Raw genomic sequence first — 14135 nt, forward strand, 5'->3', positions numbered from 1 at the left:
GCAAATGATGCGCCATCTGGCAGCACGAGCGCAGCGACAGCCCGTTATAGACGTGCAGTCCCCCCCCCCCTCCCCCGTCCTTACACCCCCCCCCCCCCCCCCCCCCCTCGAACTCCCCCCCCCCTCCTCCATTATCCTCGTTTTATTCTACCGGCTGCAGCGTGCACGTGACCTGTCTGTCTATCTATAGATCTATCTGTCTGTCTGTCGCTCTCTCTCTCTCTATCTATTCGACTCTGTCTATCTGTCTATCTCTCTCATGCTCTCTATCTGTCTCTCTCTCCCCCTCTCTCTCTATCTAGAAGTCAGTCAGTCTGTCTCCATCTTATTTATTTGCTTAATTCCTTTCCCCCAGTAATTTGTTTATTTATTTATACCATTCTTTTTTTAATTAGAACTCATGATTATTTATTAATTTATTGTTAGAATATTTGTTTTATGTGGTATTGTCATGTATCTAATAATATTTTTTACCCTTTAATTCATAATTTACAAAAATGAATGTGTGCCTGTTTTATTATTTGCACTTTTACATGAAAACAGCAGGTGACATTATTATTATTATTATTATTATTTTAATTGTTATTATTATTATTATTATTATTATTATTATTATTATTTTTTAAATTATTTTTTAAATTATTATTATTATTATTATTATTATTATTTTACTTGTTTATTTGTGTTAATTGTAGATTTGATATTTTATGTCTGGTCATGTTTGTAATTTTTTCATTCGTTTCAGAAATAATTTTCATGAATTTTTTACATGCGTTATTTAATTTTTTTTAAACATTCGTATTGTTATTTTTGTGTCTTTTATTTGCTTTATTTATTTATTGCGGTTAGTTTCTGCTTTTGAAATCACGGTGTTCAGGATTTTTACACTAACGTCCTCCTTTTGGTTACTGACGAGGTTTTTATGTAACGGGATTAAACGCTCTTCCGTGTCGTGTGAAATTGAGCTTCCTGCGGTCTCCTGCGTCCGGGCAGGTGGAGAACGTGCGTTTGATTGACAGGCTGACGCCCCGGAGGTCCACCGTGGGAACGCTGTACCTGTCCTCCACACACACCATCTTCGTGGAGAACTCGGACACACGCAAAGAGACGTGGGTAGGAAGTGAAAGCTGCACAACATCCTCTTTCATGTCATGTGACTCAGAACAGGATTCCTTGCACAAGCGACAGGAAGTCAGGACTCCCTGTAATTACAACAACTTCCTGTACAGCGCCATGTAGAGTGCCAGAACATTGAAGAACATCACGGTGCTGTCTGTAAGGATGTGAATCAGTAAGCAGAGTGTGTGTGTGTGTGTGTGTGTGTGTGTGTGTGTGTGTTAGCTCCTGCACAGTCTGATCAGCAGTGTCGATCGCCTCCCGGCCACGCCCACAGGAAGTCCCCTCATCCTGCGCTGTAAGAACTTCCAAGTGTTTCAGTTCCTGTTGCCACTAGAGAGAGAGTGTGTGGACGTCCAGGAGTCGCTTACACACCTGTCCCGTCCAGGTGAGGGCCCGGGCCCGCCCGCCCGCCCCACACACACACACACGAGGAACAAACATCCTGACTTTGGCAGGTGATTGGGTCAAAAATGGGCGGAGCCTAATGTGAAAATGAGCAGCCTATCACGTATCTGATCATATGACACCACTACAAAACTAGTTCAGCTTTGTTAATCTCGCTCTCCCTCTCGCTCTCCCTCTCTCTCCCCCTCGCTCTCTCTCCCTCTCGCTCTCCCTCTCTCTCCCCCTCGCTCTCTCTCTCTCTCTCTCTCTCTCCCTCTCGCTCTCCCTCTCGCTCTCCCTCTCGCTCTCCCTCTCGCTCTCCCTCTCTCTCTCCCCCTCGCTCTCCCCCCTCGCTCTCCCTCTCTCACTCTCGCTCTCTCTCTCTCTCTCCCCCTCGCTCTCTCTCCCCCTCGCTCTCCCTCTCTCACTCTCGCTCTCTCTCTCTCTCTCTCTCCCCCTCGCTCTCTCTCCCTCTCGCTCTCCCTCTCTCTCTCCCTCTCTCTCCCCCTCGCTCTCCCTCTCTCACTCTCCCTCTCTCACTCTCGCTCTCTCTCTCCCTCTCTCTCCCCCTCGCTCTCTCTCTCTCTCTCTCTCTCCCTCGCTCTCTCTCCCTCTCGCTCTCCCTCTCTCTCTCCCTCTCTCTCCCCCTCGCTCTCCCTCTCTCACTCTCGCTCTCTCTCTCTCACTCTCTCCCTCTCACTCTCTCCCTCTCACTCTCTCACTCTCGCTCTCTCTCTCTCTCACTCTTTCCCTCTCACTCTCTCCCTCTCACTCTCTCACTCTCGCTCTCTCTCTCTCTCACTCTCTCCCTCTCTCTCTCTCCCTCTCACTCTCTCAGAGCGTTATGGAGAGCTCTTCTGCTTCTCTTACTTGCCCAGTGTGGGTAAAGAGGAGAGAGAGAAGGCCTGGAGTTTCCTGGATCTGCGTGCCGATTTTATCCGGATGGGAATTCCCAGCAACCTCTGGCACATCACTCCGGCCAACCACGAGTACAGAGTGAGTACAGAGTAATGTTACTATTCCCCAAAAATCAATGACTTATCACCATCACCGTCATCATCTTCTCGTCATTGTGTGTGTGTGAGACAGGTGTGCGACACGTACCCCTCGGAGCTGTTCGTGCCGAAGTCAGCGTCTCCCGCCGTAATCGTGGGCAGCGCCAAATTCAGGAGCCGAGGGCGACTTCCTGTTCTCTCCTACTTCCACAGGGACACCGGCGTACGTGTCGTTTCTCCACTCGTCTACTCAGCGCTGCCTACGTAGTGCACTTCATAGGGCACGAATCAGTGGCTCCACACTCGACTGTCTCTAACCCCCCCTCGCCCCCCTCCCCCCCTCCCCCCGCAGGCCGCAGTGTGTCGCAGCAGTCAGCCTCTCTCCGGTTTCAGCACTCGTTCTCCGGAGGATGAACAGATGCTGCAGGCCATCATGAAGTCCAACCCCACCAGCGAGTACATGTACGTGGTGGACACACGGCCGAAGGTGAGGGATCACGGGGGGGCCCAAGAGGTCAAAGGTCAGGCGTCGCATTAGTGTGTAAAAGCTATATTTAGCAGTTTCAATATGTATGCGCGTGTGTGTGTGTGTGTGTGTGTGTGTGTGTAGCTGAATGCGATGGCCAATCGGGCAGCGGGAAAAGGCTACGAGAACGAGGACCACTACACGAACATCAGACTGCAGTTCATCGGCATCGAGAACATCCACGTGATGAGGAGCAGCCAGCAGAAACTCATCGAGGGTGTGTAGTGACATCATCACCGCGCCGTGACATCATCAGAACAGGGTGGTGGGATGAGGCGGAGTTAGTGTGATGAGGCGGAGTTACTGTTACCACCCAGAAGTTGATTATTTTCCCGTAACAGCGCGTCCCGGTCGGAGTGTTTTATTCCGACGTGCAGGTCCCCGCGAATGAGCCGTTGCTATAGAAACGATAACGTATCGTAACACACACGACTGATGTTCTAGAAAATGAATCGACGCTTTCTGTGCTGCGTTACAGTCGGGGATCTCAGGTCTCCGTCGATGGGGGACTTCCTGTGGGGTCTGGAGAATTCCAGTTGGCTCAAACACATTAAAGCAGTGCTGGATGCTGGAGTCTTCATCGCCAAGGTGTGTGTGTGTGTGTGTGTGTGTGTGTGTGTGTGTGTGTGTGTGTGTGTGGTGACTAAGACCCTGGTCTGTTAACACTTTAGAGCTCCATAACAAACAAACATACACATACAGTAGATAAACAGACTTAGATTAAATAATAATAATAATAATAATACTATGAATAAGACTTATTTCAGAAGCCAAAGTAAAAGTGCAACACCATTCACATTAAACTTTGTGTGTGTGTGTGTGTGTGTGTGTGTGTGTGTGTGTGTGTTCAGGCTGTAGCAGAGGAAGGGGTGAGTGTGCTGGTACACTGCTCTGATGGATGGGATCGTACGGCTCAGGCCTGCTCCGTGGCCAGTGTGCTCCTAGACCCGTACTACAGGACCATTAAAGGATTTATGGTATAAACATGAACACGCTCGTGTCTACGACATAGTAAACTATAAACATCGGCACAACACCAGCCTCACAGACAGTGAACAGATCGTGAACATCTGGTACAACACTCACGGACACAGTGTTACTGAAAGTGAAGCTCCGCCCACTATTCCTCTGTCATTTCTAGCCCCTCCCACTCAGCACTTTTATATAGGCGGTGTTGATTAGCGAGTGTGCTCTCAGTGTTCTAATGCGGAAGTGTAATAAACACAGACGTCTGCTCGTGTCTCTGTAGGTGCTGATAGAGAAGGACTGGGTATCGTTTGGACACAAGTTCTCACACAGGTCTGTACATCCAAACATCTGCACACCTGCACATTCAAAACATCTGTACATTGAAACATCTGTACACCTGCACATTCAAAACATCTGTACACCTGCACATTCAAAACATCTGTACATCGAAACATCTGTACACCTGCACATTCAAAACATCTGTACATCGAAACATCTGTACACCTGCACATTCAAAACATCTGTACATCGAAACATCTGTACACCTGCACATTCAAAATATCTGTACATCCAAACATCTGCAAACCTTCAAATTCAAAACATCTGTACATCCAAACATCTGTACACCTGCACATTCAAAACATCTGTACATCGAAACATCTGCACACCTGCACATTCAAAACATCTGTACATCGAAACATCTGTACACCTGCACATTCAAAATATCTGTACATCCAAACATCTGCAAACCTTCAAATTCAAAACATCTGTACATCCAAACATCTGTACACCTGCACATTCAAAACATCTGTACATCGAAACATCTGCACACCTGCACATTCAAAACATCTGCACACCTGCACATTCAAAACATCTGTACATCCAAACATCTGCAAACCTGCACATTCAAAACATCTGTACATCCAAACATCTGTACACCTGCACATTCAAAACATCAATACCTCTAAACATCTGTATGCCTAAACATCTGCACATCGAGATGTGTAAACAACCTTACATTTGAGACATCCGCAAGTCTAAACATCTGTATGCCTAAACATCTGCACATCGAGATGTGTAAACAACCTTACATTTGAGACATCCGCAAGTCTAAACATCTGTACAGGTAAAAATGGAAGCGTGTTTTCTTTTCCTGTGTATTGATTTTTTCCTCCTTTCTTTAGTCCAGCTGCTCGGTTTTTAAACGCAGGAAGCACAGATTCTTTCTTTCCAAATGCATTAACGCAAAAAAGAAATAAATTGACTTTACATACCCTGCTTGTTGCGCTGGTTCTAACCCAGTCGTCTGGAACTTTTGGTTGTTTTTTTACCCCGCAGGTACGCCTACCTGGATGGAGACCCTAAGGAGGTGTCCCCTGTGATGGACCAGTTCCTGGAGTGTGTTTGGCAGCTGATGGAGCAGTTCCCCTGCGCCTTCGAGTTTAACGAGCGTTTCCTCCTGCAGCTGCACACACACGTCCACTCCTGCCAGTACGGCGACTTCATCGGCAACAGCCAGAGAGAGCGCCGGGACCTGAGGTGAGAACGGCTGCGTGTGAAATAATAACAATAATAATAACAATAATAATAAGAATAAACCTAAGCACAATGAGAAGCATGAGAGTATCGACCCGTGTGTGTGTGTGTGTGTGTGTGTGTGTGTGTGTGTGTGTGTGTGTGTAGGATACAGGAGCGGACTCACTCGCTGTGGCCTTGTCTTTGGGAGAAAAGATCCGAGTTCATGAATCCTCTGTACAGATCAGACCACAGTCAGACCCAGGGCGTGCTGAGACCCCTGACCACGCCCTACTGCTTCAAGTGAGCGCCTTCTTCCTCTTCTTCAAAAAAGAAAGTCATAAAGAATGTGACTTTAATTCGAATGAAATGTTTTCCGTGTCTGCCTCCAGATTCTGGAAAGGCATGTACAGTTCCGCAGAAAGGGGCAGGGCCTCACGTCAGTCACCTTCTGATTGGCTGACCGCCGTGAAGGAGGAGTCGCAGCAGCTGGAGGAGGAGCTTAACACCCACGAGGAGGTACCGCGGGAGACCGACGATGGACAAGGCATACATACTCGCTGAAACACACTTACTTCTTAGATACACACGTTTACACAATTAACCACGCCCCCCACATGTTTACACAATTAACCACGCCCCCCACACGTTTACACAATTAACCACGCCCCCCACACGTTTACACAATTAACCACGACCCCCACACGTTTACACAATTAACCACGCCCCCCACACGTTTACACAATTAACCACGCCCCCCCCACACGTTTACACAATTAACCCCGCCCCCATGGCTAATTGTGAGTTAATTATGTGCTATATCAAATGAAATGTTTTACATTATGGAACACATGCTAGAGCGAGCGTGCAAATATAAACGTGAGCCACTGTCAGAGAAAAACTAATCAACACCTTCTGACCAATCACAATCCAGAGCTCCTCAACGCCGATGGGGAAATAAATAACGCTTCCTTCCCTCTAACTCTTATCCTCTCCCCTGCTGTAGAGACTCGCTCAGCTGGTGGAGAGCAAAACGAGAAGGCTGAAGAAGAACGGAACGACTGAACGCACGTATCGGACGCTGCTGAAAGAAACCGAGGTCGGCGACGCTCAGGATTACTTCACCTGCATAAGCCAAGGGACAGGAAGCCACGCCCCCTCATTCACACTACCACTGAAGTCACCGACGACGCCCAAGGCCTGCGACGCTGACGATCTTTCAGTCTGCAGCGACCTGGAGTCGGGCGTCGCCGACCTCAGCAGCCACGCCTCCAGCTCGTGCGACGATGCGAAAGACCCACACCTGGACGAGGCGGCGTACGAGGCGAGCGCTTGACCGAAAAAAAAAAAATACATACATCGTATAGCTGATAACGGGACAGTCGTCAGATTTCAGGATAGAAGGGGTGTTTATTTCGTTTATACAGAGCAACAAAACAAAACATTTTAATTTATTCATGTTATTTTAATATGACTGTAAATATTTATGAGCACAAAGACTTTCTGTGTGATCGATTTTAGACCAGACTAACCATCAAAAACCATCAAAACCATCAAAACCAGTGCAGATCGTTTAAATCGGGTGTTTAATTAACACGTTAATTAAAGAAACACTTTAACGATCAATCACGCGTACACGATTGCTGAAGATTTTGGATTAGGAACCATTACAGACGTCCACTGGTTCCTACTGGGATTCAGTGCGTTTCTGCTGGTCTGTAATGGTTGTTTTTATTTTTTTTTTTACAAATCGCATGTGAATTTGATGTTTCTTGATGGAAACCATTAAGCCGGTTAACATTAACTGGAGTAGAAACAACAGAAAATTTCCAAATTCCAAATATAGTTTTGGGTTTGTTTTTTTTTTTTTTTTCCAGAAAGGGAAAACGTGTCAATCACGTCGAGTCGGGTTTCGCTGTGAGGCTAATATAGCTAAACTCATCACACACAGCTAACACGTAGCGTTCTTTCACATTTGCGTAAACGTATTTATTCAGCGGTGTCACACAGACGCGCTGAAGCGGTTTGGGTGGGGGGTGGAGGGTGGGGTGGGGGTACACTCTGTAAACGGGAACTATATACACACTGTTTAACTTTATAAAGGCGGCCATTTTGGACAAGCAGAGAAAACGTCCGTTTATCCGAGTGAAAAAAGTGAGACGTGTGCATTTTAAAAAGTATCAGAAGGGTGGTACGTGTTCGGTGCTGAGCTCCGATCGTCTTCTGCATTTCATATCGTAATATCAAAACACACAGACGTACACGCGCAACTGCCAGAGGACGAGCAGAGAACCCCGGTTTCCCCCGAAACCCCGCAGGACCTCGTCTCTCAAATCCGAATGTAAAAAATAAGGACTGCAAGGCTACAGGAGGAAACTTTGCAGAGTTTTGATATACATACCTGTACCTGTGTACACATAATACACTACTGTGACCTTTTAGACCTCGAGTGTGTAAAACACTGAACATTAGAATAAATGAATATAGAGAATACGACTTGTCTGTGCAGTTATTGAGCTTCCGACATGCCTAAATAAACAGCGTGGATGATGAAGATTCGCTTTACAGCGACCTCCTCGCACCGTCGTTACAGGCCGTCCCACCTTCTGATGCCCTCGTCGTGGAACGACCAGAGACCAAACTCTCTGCAGATGATTTAAACGCTCGACGCTCCACGTTTTCTTCCGGCTACTCTCCGCAAAATAACTCCAGACACCTCTGACAGTGATTATTGGAAATATTTTATTAGCCTATCAAATTAAATAAACTTATAATACAACGTCTGATTATAATAAAGCCTATTATGCACATTATTAAATACAGTATTTTTCCTGGCGTATCTGACAGCTCTCAGATTCTCCGTCGAGTGCAAGAAAGGTCCGAAACCGAAAGAAATCCGTGGTCAGTATTCAAAGTGTGCTAACGAGAACTCCGGGGGTGGGGGGTGGGGTGTGGGGTGACTAATACTCTGAAGAACACCCTGCTACAGCCTCGCTGAAGCCCATCCGCAACGCCGGGCGGTCCGAGAACACCGTCGCCGGCTCGCGTTCTGCTCCTCCAGGCCGTAGCAGCAGAGCTGCGGATCTGCGTCGCTGCGTGTTTGTGGTGAAGTGAGGCGGAGCGTTCTGCGTTAGTACCGAAACCTGGGGGACGAAAAAAAAAAGAGTGGAGAACGGGGTTTTATTTTAAAAATAGCAAAATGACAACCGTATCACATCTTAGTGAAGAATATCTTTCCTCCATCCTAATCACCTGAACGCCTGCGCTGACGTTACGCCGCTGTAGCAGACGGATTAGTAGTTACTAATGAGAACGAAGACCAGAACTCCTGTGTAATCATCTAACTGTCTGAAGCTAATAACCTTCCATCTAGTTACTAACCGCGGTTAAACGTAACAACCAGATTTCCAACCGTCTAACCATCCGTTTCTACCCCTGTCCAACAACAAAACACCCCCCTGTCTAACCCACTAACTTACACCATAGTTATCTAACCAGAAACATCTCATCAACAAACCGGCTACCCGAGATAACCCCGTACTCTAACCGTATAACCATCTAATCATCTCAATATAACCACGTGACCCGTCAACCTGCCCAGTGTCCATCCGTCTAACTAACAACCCACTATTTACCCACAGAACTTAAACTGTCTAAATCATTTAATAACTAATCATCCAACAAATGAATTATAACTAGGCTCTAGTCTAAGGAAGCAGCAAACTAGTTCTGAAGTAACCATCTAACCTTTATAACCACCAATAACCGTTTCATTACAAGCAGCAAACATCACTATCGTACTGTTCAACAATCCTTTAAACCATCCTGAACCACCCACTCGCCAACTAACCAACCAGCAACCCACCCACGTACTGTCAAACTACCCATCTAACCAACCATAACGACCCAGTCAATGTCTAACTACTTCCGTCACTCTCCTCTCCACTGAGAGGTGGTGTGTGGTGGGAGTTCTGGAGCACTATGGCTGCTGGGCATCATCCAGGTGGAGGATACACACTAGTGGTGGTTGAGAAGACCCCCCACCCCACTATGAAAAGCGCTTTGAGTGTCTAAGCGTGCTATATAAATGTAACTAACTAACTATCCATCTAACCAACCATAACTACCCGCTCAAGGTCTAGTTAATCAGCCACCATCAGTGGTACTGCGCGTTTACGTTCACGAGAAGGGTGGAATGTAGAAGCGGAGATAAACGGGGTGTGAGACGCACCAGTAGTGACTCTAGTGTGCCGAGGGGAAGTGTCCGTGCGTGGAGATGGACTGCTGAAGTTTCTCTTCTTTAGCTCTCCTGCTGTGGCAAAGCTGGAGAGAGATCCAACAGAACACGAGTCAGAGATACAGAGCGTGGGGCAGAAGCACCGCTCCCTTCATACGTGTCACAACGGCTGCGGTGGCAGTGGTGTGACACGGCCCCGTGACGGACAGCGTTCAGCGTAGCCGTGCTACGTCAGTGTGTATTCAGATTCCTTACAAAGTCAATAATGAGACAGTGGGCGGAGCTTACAGTCTGGAAAATATTAAATCTACAGTAGAACCAACCAGTGAACCATTTAAACCATCTGTAATGGACATTTAGCACTGGTTGCCATGACAGTACCGTCCTCTTCTCCATGAAGCTGGTGAGAAAGTCGTCGATCTCCGTCTTTCCTTCCAGAAAGTTCTCGGCCGTCTCCTCAGACTCCTCCTCGGCCTGATGGGCCGCGACCTTTAACCTCGCCTGCAGGGCACTCAGGCTGCAGCTCTAAACGAGGGGGGAGAGAGAGGGGGGGACAGAGATGGGGAGGAGAGAGGGAGAGTACATCCGAGTGTGTATGGGTATGTTATAGAACTGAGAGAGGGTTTAGATGTGTGTGTGTGTGTGTGTGTGTGTGTGTGTGTATTACAATGGTTTTAGCTTACCTCACTGAGCTCGTGCTGTCTCTGCATTTTGGTCTGGAACGCTGACTTCATCTGGGTCAGCTGCTCATACTGCGCACGCACACACACACACACACACACACACACACACACACACACACGCGCTCAAACAACTACAAGAGATCATATGACTGCATGACAACACGCAGTTAGTGTGTATTCCTTAAAGGTGCAGTGTGTGTGAGTGTGTGTGTGTGTGTGTGTGTGTGTGTGTGTGTGTACTCGCGCTCTCACTTTGTACAGCATCTCCTGTCTCTTCCCTTCCAGCTGAGGCTCCAGCTGCAGATTCTTTTCTGTACAAACACAACAACCCGATATTTCACATTCACAACAGTGTGTGTTCTTTAGAAATGCTGTGCACGCATACACACACACACACAGACACTCACTCACTCGCTCACACACACACAGGTTGCTGCTTGTGCGTTGACTTACTGGCCACAGTGACGATGGTGTTCACCAGGTCTTCTTTATCGCTGGAGACCTGCTTGAGCTGAGGCAGACACGCAAAAAACTCCAGCAGCACGTCTTCATTATCGCTCATGTCCTTCAGCTGAGACACACTGGGTGCGCACACACACACACACACACACACACAGAGGAAAGCTCTTTATTAAGCCTTGCTGTTTGAAGGCCATCATAATAAACGGCCTCATATTTTCTTAATGAGGAATAACGTGCAGGAACAGCTCATTAATAACTAATGAATATGCCTAAACATGCAAATTAATTGGGAGATTTTTTATTTAAAATGGAAAGAGACAGCTATCATGGCAAACGTGGTTTGTTTCATTACTAACACTGACCACGTTCACGATCTAGCTAAGCAGGCTCTACATCCTCCTGTTCCTAATTTGCATATCAGACACACTGATTGGCCCAAAGCAGTTGAGCTTACTTAGTGACGTCACTAACCGAGTTCACACCTAGCCCCGCCCCCGAATCGGTTTTATGTGTTGGGTCTCTGTGATCTAAACAGCATAACGTAACTTTCAGTACTAAACATCAGCAGCGCAAAACAGCAGGAGAGTGCGTGCTACCTCATCTCGGAAAGTTCTGGAAACGAGTCGGGGATTTCGGGCATCCTGTAGATGTGTCCGTTCAGCCCGGTCTGTGGGAGAAACCGACCACGTGTTCATGTGTGCAGTAATTACTAAAAATAATATTAGAGAACTATTTAGAACTAAAGTAGCTAAAAGCTATCTAACACAGCGAGCGCTGCTGTAACATGGAAGGGGAGGGGCTTGGCGAAGAGCAGTACCTGTGAGTCGGCCATGGGGACGGGCAGCGGGAGGTCCGTGATCAACCCGTACACCGGTGCCGGAGGACGGTTCGTCACCTGCTGCATCTCTGACCCCGGGGCCGGTGGGAGCAGGGCGGGGACGACGGGGCGCTGGGGGTCCTGGCTCGGGAAAGCGGGGACAAAATGAAAGTTCTGCGTAGGGTACGGCGGCTTGTACATGCTGGAGGGAGAGAACATTAGACAGATAGACAGATAAATATACAAAAATTCTGATCATGTCATTTAAAACACAAAGCTCATGAATATGTTAATCAATTAATTAAATATTACAAAAAAAACAACTCTTAAACCACAACACCCCTGCAGAAAAACAAACAAATAAATAAATGGCCTAAAAATCATCCACATTTATAAACATTTGACATAGCTAGCTAGCCAAGCAAGCACGTTTCAGGGTATGACATCACCCACAACTAATCTGCATATTCGACAGATTGCTTCAAAGGAGCGGGGCTTATTTTTCAGATTATCACCACAACACGAGCCCATGTTAAGCCCCGCCCCTGAATCTATTTACTTATTAAATTTATTTTTAAATACAGAGGTGTGTTATAAATGTGGGAGGGGCTACATATGAGCTAGGTGTTTAAAGGTGTGGGCGGAGTTAACCATAAAATTTTAATAACATTTTTAAATAAAAAAAGAACAGGAAGTGTAATCCTCACAACGGGAAGGATGGAGCGCCGGGCATCAGGGCAGGCGGACTCTTCCAGAACTCATCCAGCAAGCTCTGGATTACTTTCCCCAGGTCCGAGTGCATCCCGAACTAAAGCAGAACACGAGACGAGATCAGAAGGGAAGAGACGAGAACGGCGCACTTGTTTATAAACTGTTAGTTGATGTGAAAGTGAGACGTGAGAGAGAGGGGGCTGTACGTTGGTGACGAGGGGGCTGGTGATCACGGTGCCGTTGTTCCCGTCCACTATGTGATGACCGACGGGAGGATACACGGTGACGACGGGCTTCTCTTGAGGAAACTGTGGTGGAAGCAATCTACACACACATACACACTCTTCATTAAAGCCAGAAGTATTGGCACCCCACCTGAGCCCTGTTTATGGATAGACTTTCACGCTCACATGTTGATGTTGATGGTCGAGTTGTTAACAGTGAAAGGAATCCGGTACTCCACATCTTTCTGGATCTCTGCGATGCTGGTACAAAAGCACATATGTGGGTCATGATGTAAACACACACACACACACACACACACACACACACACACACAGATGTTGGATATTAGCTGTAACAGTACAGTGATTACGGTTTTCTTAAGATTTAAAGCACCAAAACGCGAGTCGACTCACTTAAAAAGATCCGCTTAAAAGAGTCGACTCCTTCCCTAATGACACATCAGAGGCACTTTCTCAGAAGCATGGCGTCGTTCACATAACTGAGTCTGATTTCCATAATCTAGACCTCACCTCACTAAACATGTTATTCAAGTTAGACAAGTCAGATGAATAAATTAACAGTTTTAGTTATATATACACGAGTGAGTGCGTGTACTTAGCATGCAGCTAGTTTCTAAAAATAGTGACAGCGTTGTGTCAGGTGTTAAAATAAACCCTAGTTGTGACATGGGAGTAAACAGTACACAGCTAATACTGTAATACTTTAATCTGACTGTGTAAAAGGGTGTTAGGATTTACAGGCACGCGGACATGCTAGTTAGCCTGTTAGCTCACGGAGAATACTTACGTAGAATGCGCAGCTTTAAGCGACTCGATCTGCCGCTGTCTCTGTTTCTGTAAACTGTTCAGAGGCGGAATCGCTCCAGAGCTCTTAGACTGCGGGAAAATCCAGTTCATCCTGACAGAAAGAAAAAAAAAAAACAAACAAGTGACACAGTACAGCCAAACATGCTAGCAAGTTAGCAAACATTCGCTGTATCATAGCTGAGTAGTTAGCCCAGGAAACTAACCTGACATCCGGTGATTTCTCTTATTATTTTCATTAACTTGTCTTCCACTGCCCTTCGGACATGTTCGAATCAAAAACGCTGGTTATAGCGCATTATACGTGTTAACAACGCAAGCGAAAACCAAGCTAACGTCAAACCAGGTCCAAAGACAAACAAACGGTGACGCGTTAGTTTTACGTCACGGGCAAGTACACGCGTACGTCCCGCCTCCTGCGCTGTGATTGGCTAGTTCATCGATCAATCCGAACAAGCCGCTTTCACTGAAACTTGTCGAGTTTCTTATTTTTAAAAGCGTTTTGCACACGATGTCGTCCTGTTACACCCCTGAACCCCTTATTGATTAACTTTATATCAGAATTAAGGTTTAAATTGTTATTTATGACGTGTTAATGAGTCATGCTGTGATAGCAAAACAATCGACAGGATGGTGTGACGAAGCGGAGTCAAGCGTTAACCTGATTT

The 14135-nt window shown here is 46.6% G+C and overlaps 2 protein-coding genes across 3 annotated transcripts in view; one reads left to right on the top strand and one right to left on the bottom strand.

Moving 5' to 3' along the window:
* Positions 1 to 8001, top strand: part of mtmr7b (myotubularin related protein 7b) — an 8439-nt gene extending 438 nt beyond the window's left edge. Inside the window, exons 2-14 of one of the 2 annotated variants that reach the window (XM_017461314.3) lie at positions 994 to 1113; positions 1342 to 1504; positions 2342 to 2499; positions 2593 to 2721; positions 2851 to 2985; positions 3109 to 3241; positions 3503 to 3612; positions 3876 to 4001; positions 4274 to 4323; positions 5332 to 5532; positions 5677 to 5811; positions 5901 to 6055; positions 6515 to 6709. In XM_017461314.3, the coding sequence (XP_017316803.1) occupies positions 994 to 1113; positions 1342 to 1504; positions 2342 to 2499; positions 2593 to 2721; positions 2851 to 2985; positions 3109 to 3241; positions 3503 to 3612; positions 3876 to 4001; positions 4274 to 4323; positions 5332 to 5532; positions 5677 to 5811; positions 5901 to 6055; positions 6515 to 6573 (1674 nt within the window). In that variant the 3' untranslated portion in view covers positions 6574 to 6709. Of the gene's footprint in view, positions 1 to 993; positions 1114 to 1341; positions 1505 to 2341; positions 2500 to 2592; positions 2722 to 2850; positions 2986 to 3108; positions 3242 to 3502; positions 3613 to 3875; positions 4002 to 4273; positions 4324 to 5331; positions 5533 to 5676; positions 5812 to 5900; positions 6056 to 6514 lie in introns of both variants that reach the window. The other variant, XM_017461313.3, reaches the window with a different exon arrangement.
* Positions 8002 to 8233: 232 nt separating this feature from the next.
* On the bottom strand, positions 8234 to 13863 carry vps37a (VPS37A subunit of ESCRT-I). The gene is made up of 13 exons (XM_017461321.3): positions 13674 to 13863; positions 13451 to 13561; positions 12829 to 12903; positions 12625 to 12742; positions 12415 to 12515; positions 11708 to 11909; positions 11487 to 11557; positions 10882 to 11009; positions 10681 to 10739; positions 10429 to 10497; positions 10127 to 10270; positions 9740 to 9831; positions 8234 to 8651 (listed from the first exon to the last, which is right to left on the bottom strand). The coding sequence occupies exons 2-12, from the start codon at positions 13558 to 13560 to the stop codon at positions 9751 to 9753; spliced, it is 1158 nt and encodes a 385-aa protein (XP_017316810.1). The 5' UTR covers position 13561; positions 13674 to 13863; the 3' UTR covers positions 8234 to 8651; positions 9740 to 9750.
* Between the last annotated feature and the right edge of the window lie 272 nt (positions 13864 to 14135).

This window comes from Ictalurus punctatus, chromosome 29 (genome assembly GCF_001660625.3).
Source record: "Ictalurus punctatus breed USDA103 chromosome 29, Coco_2.0, whole genome shotgun sequence".
Taxonomy (NCBI): Eukaryota; Metazoa; Chordata; class Actinopteri; order Siluriformes; family Ictaluridae; genus Ictalurus; species Ictalurus punctatus.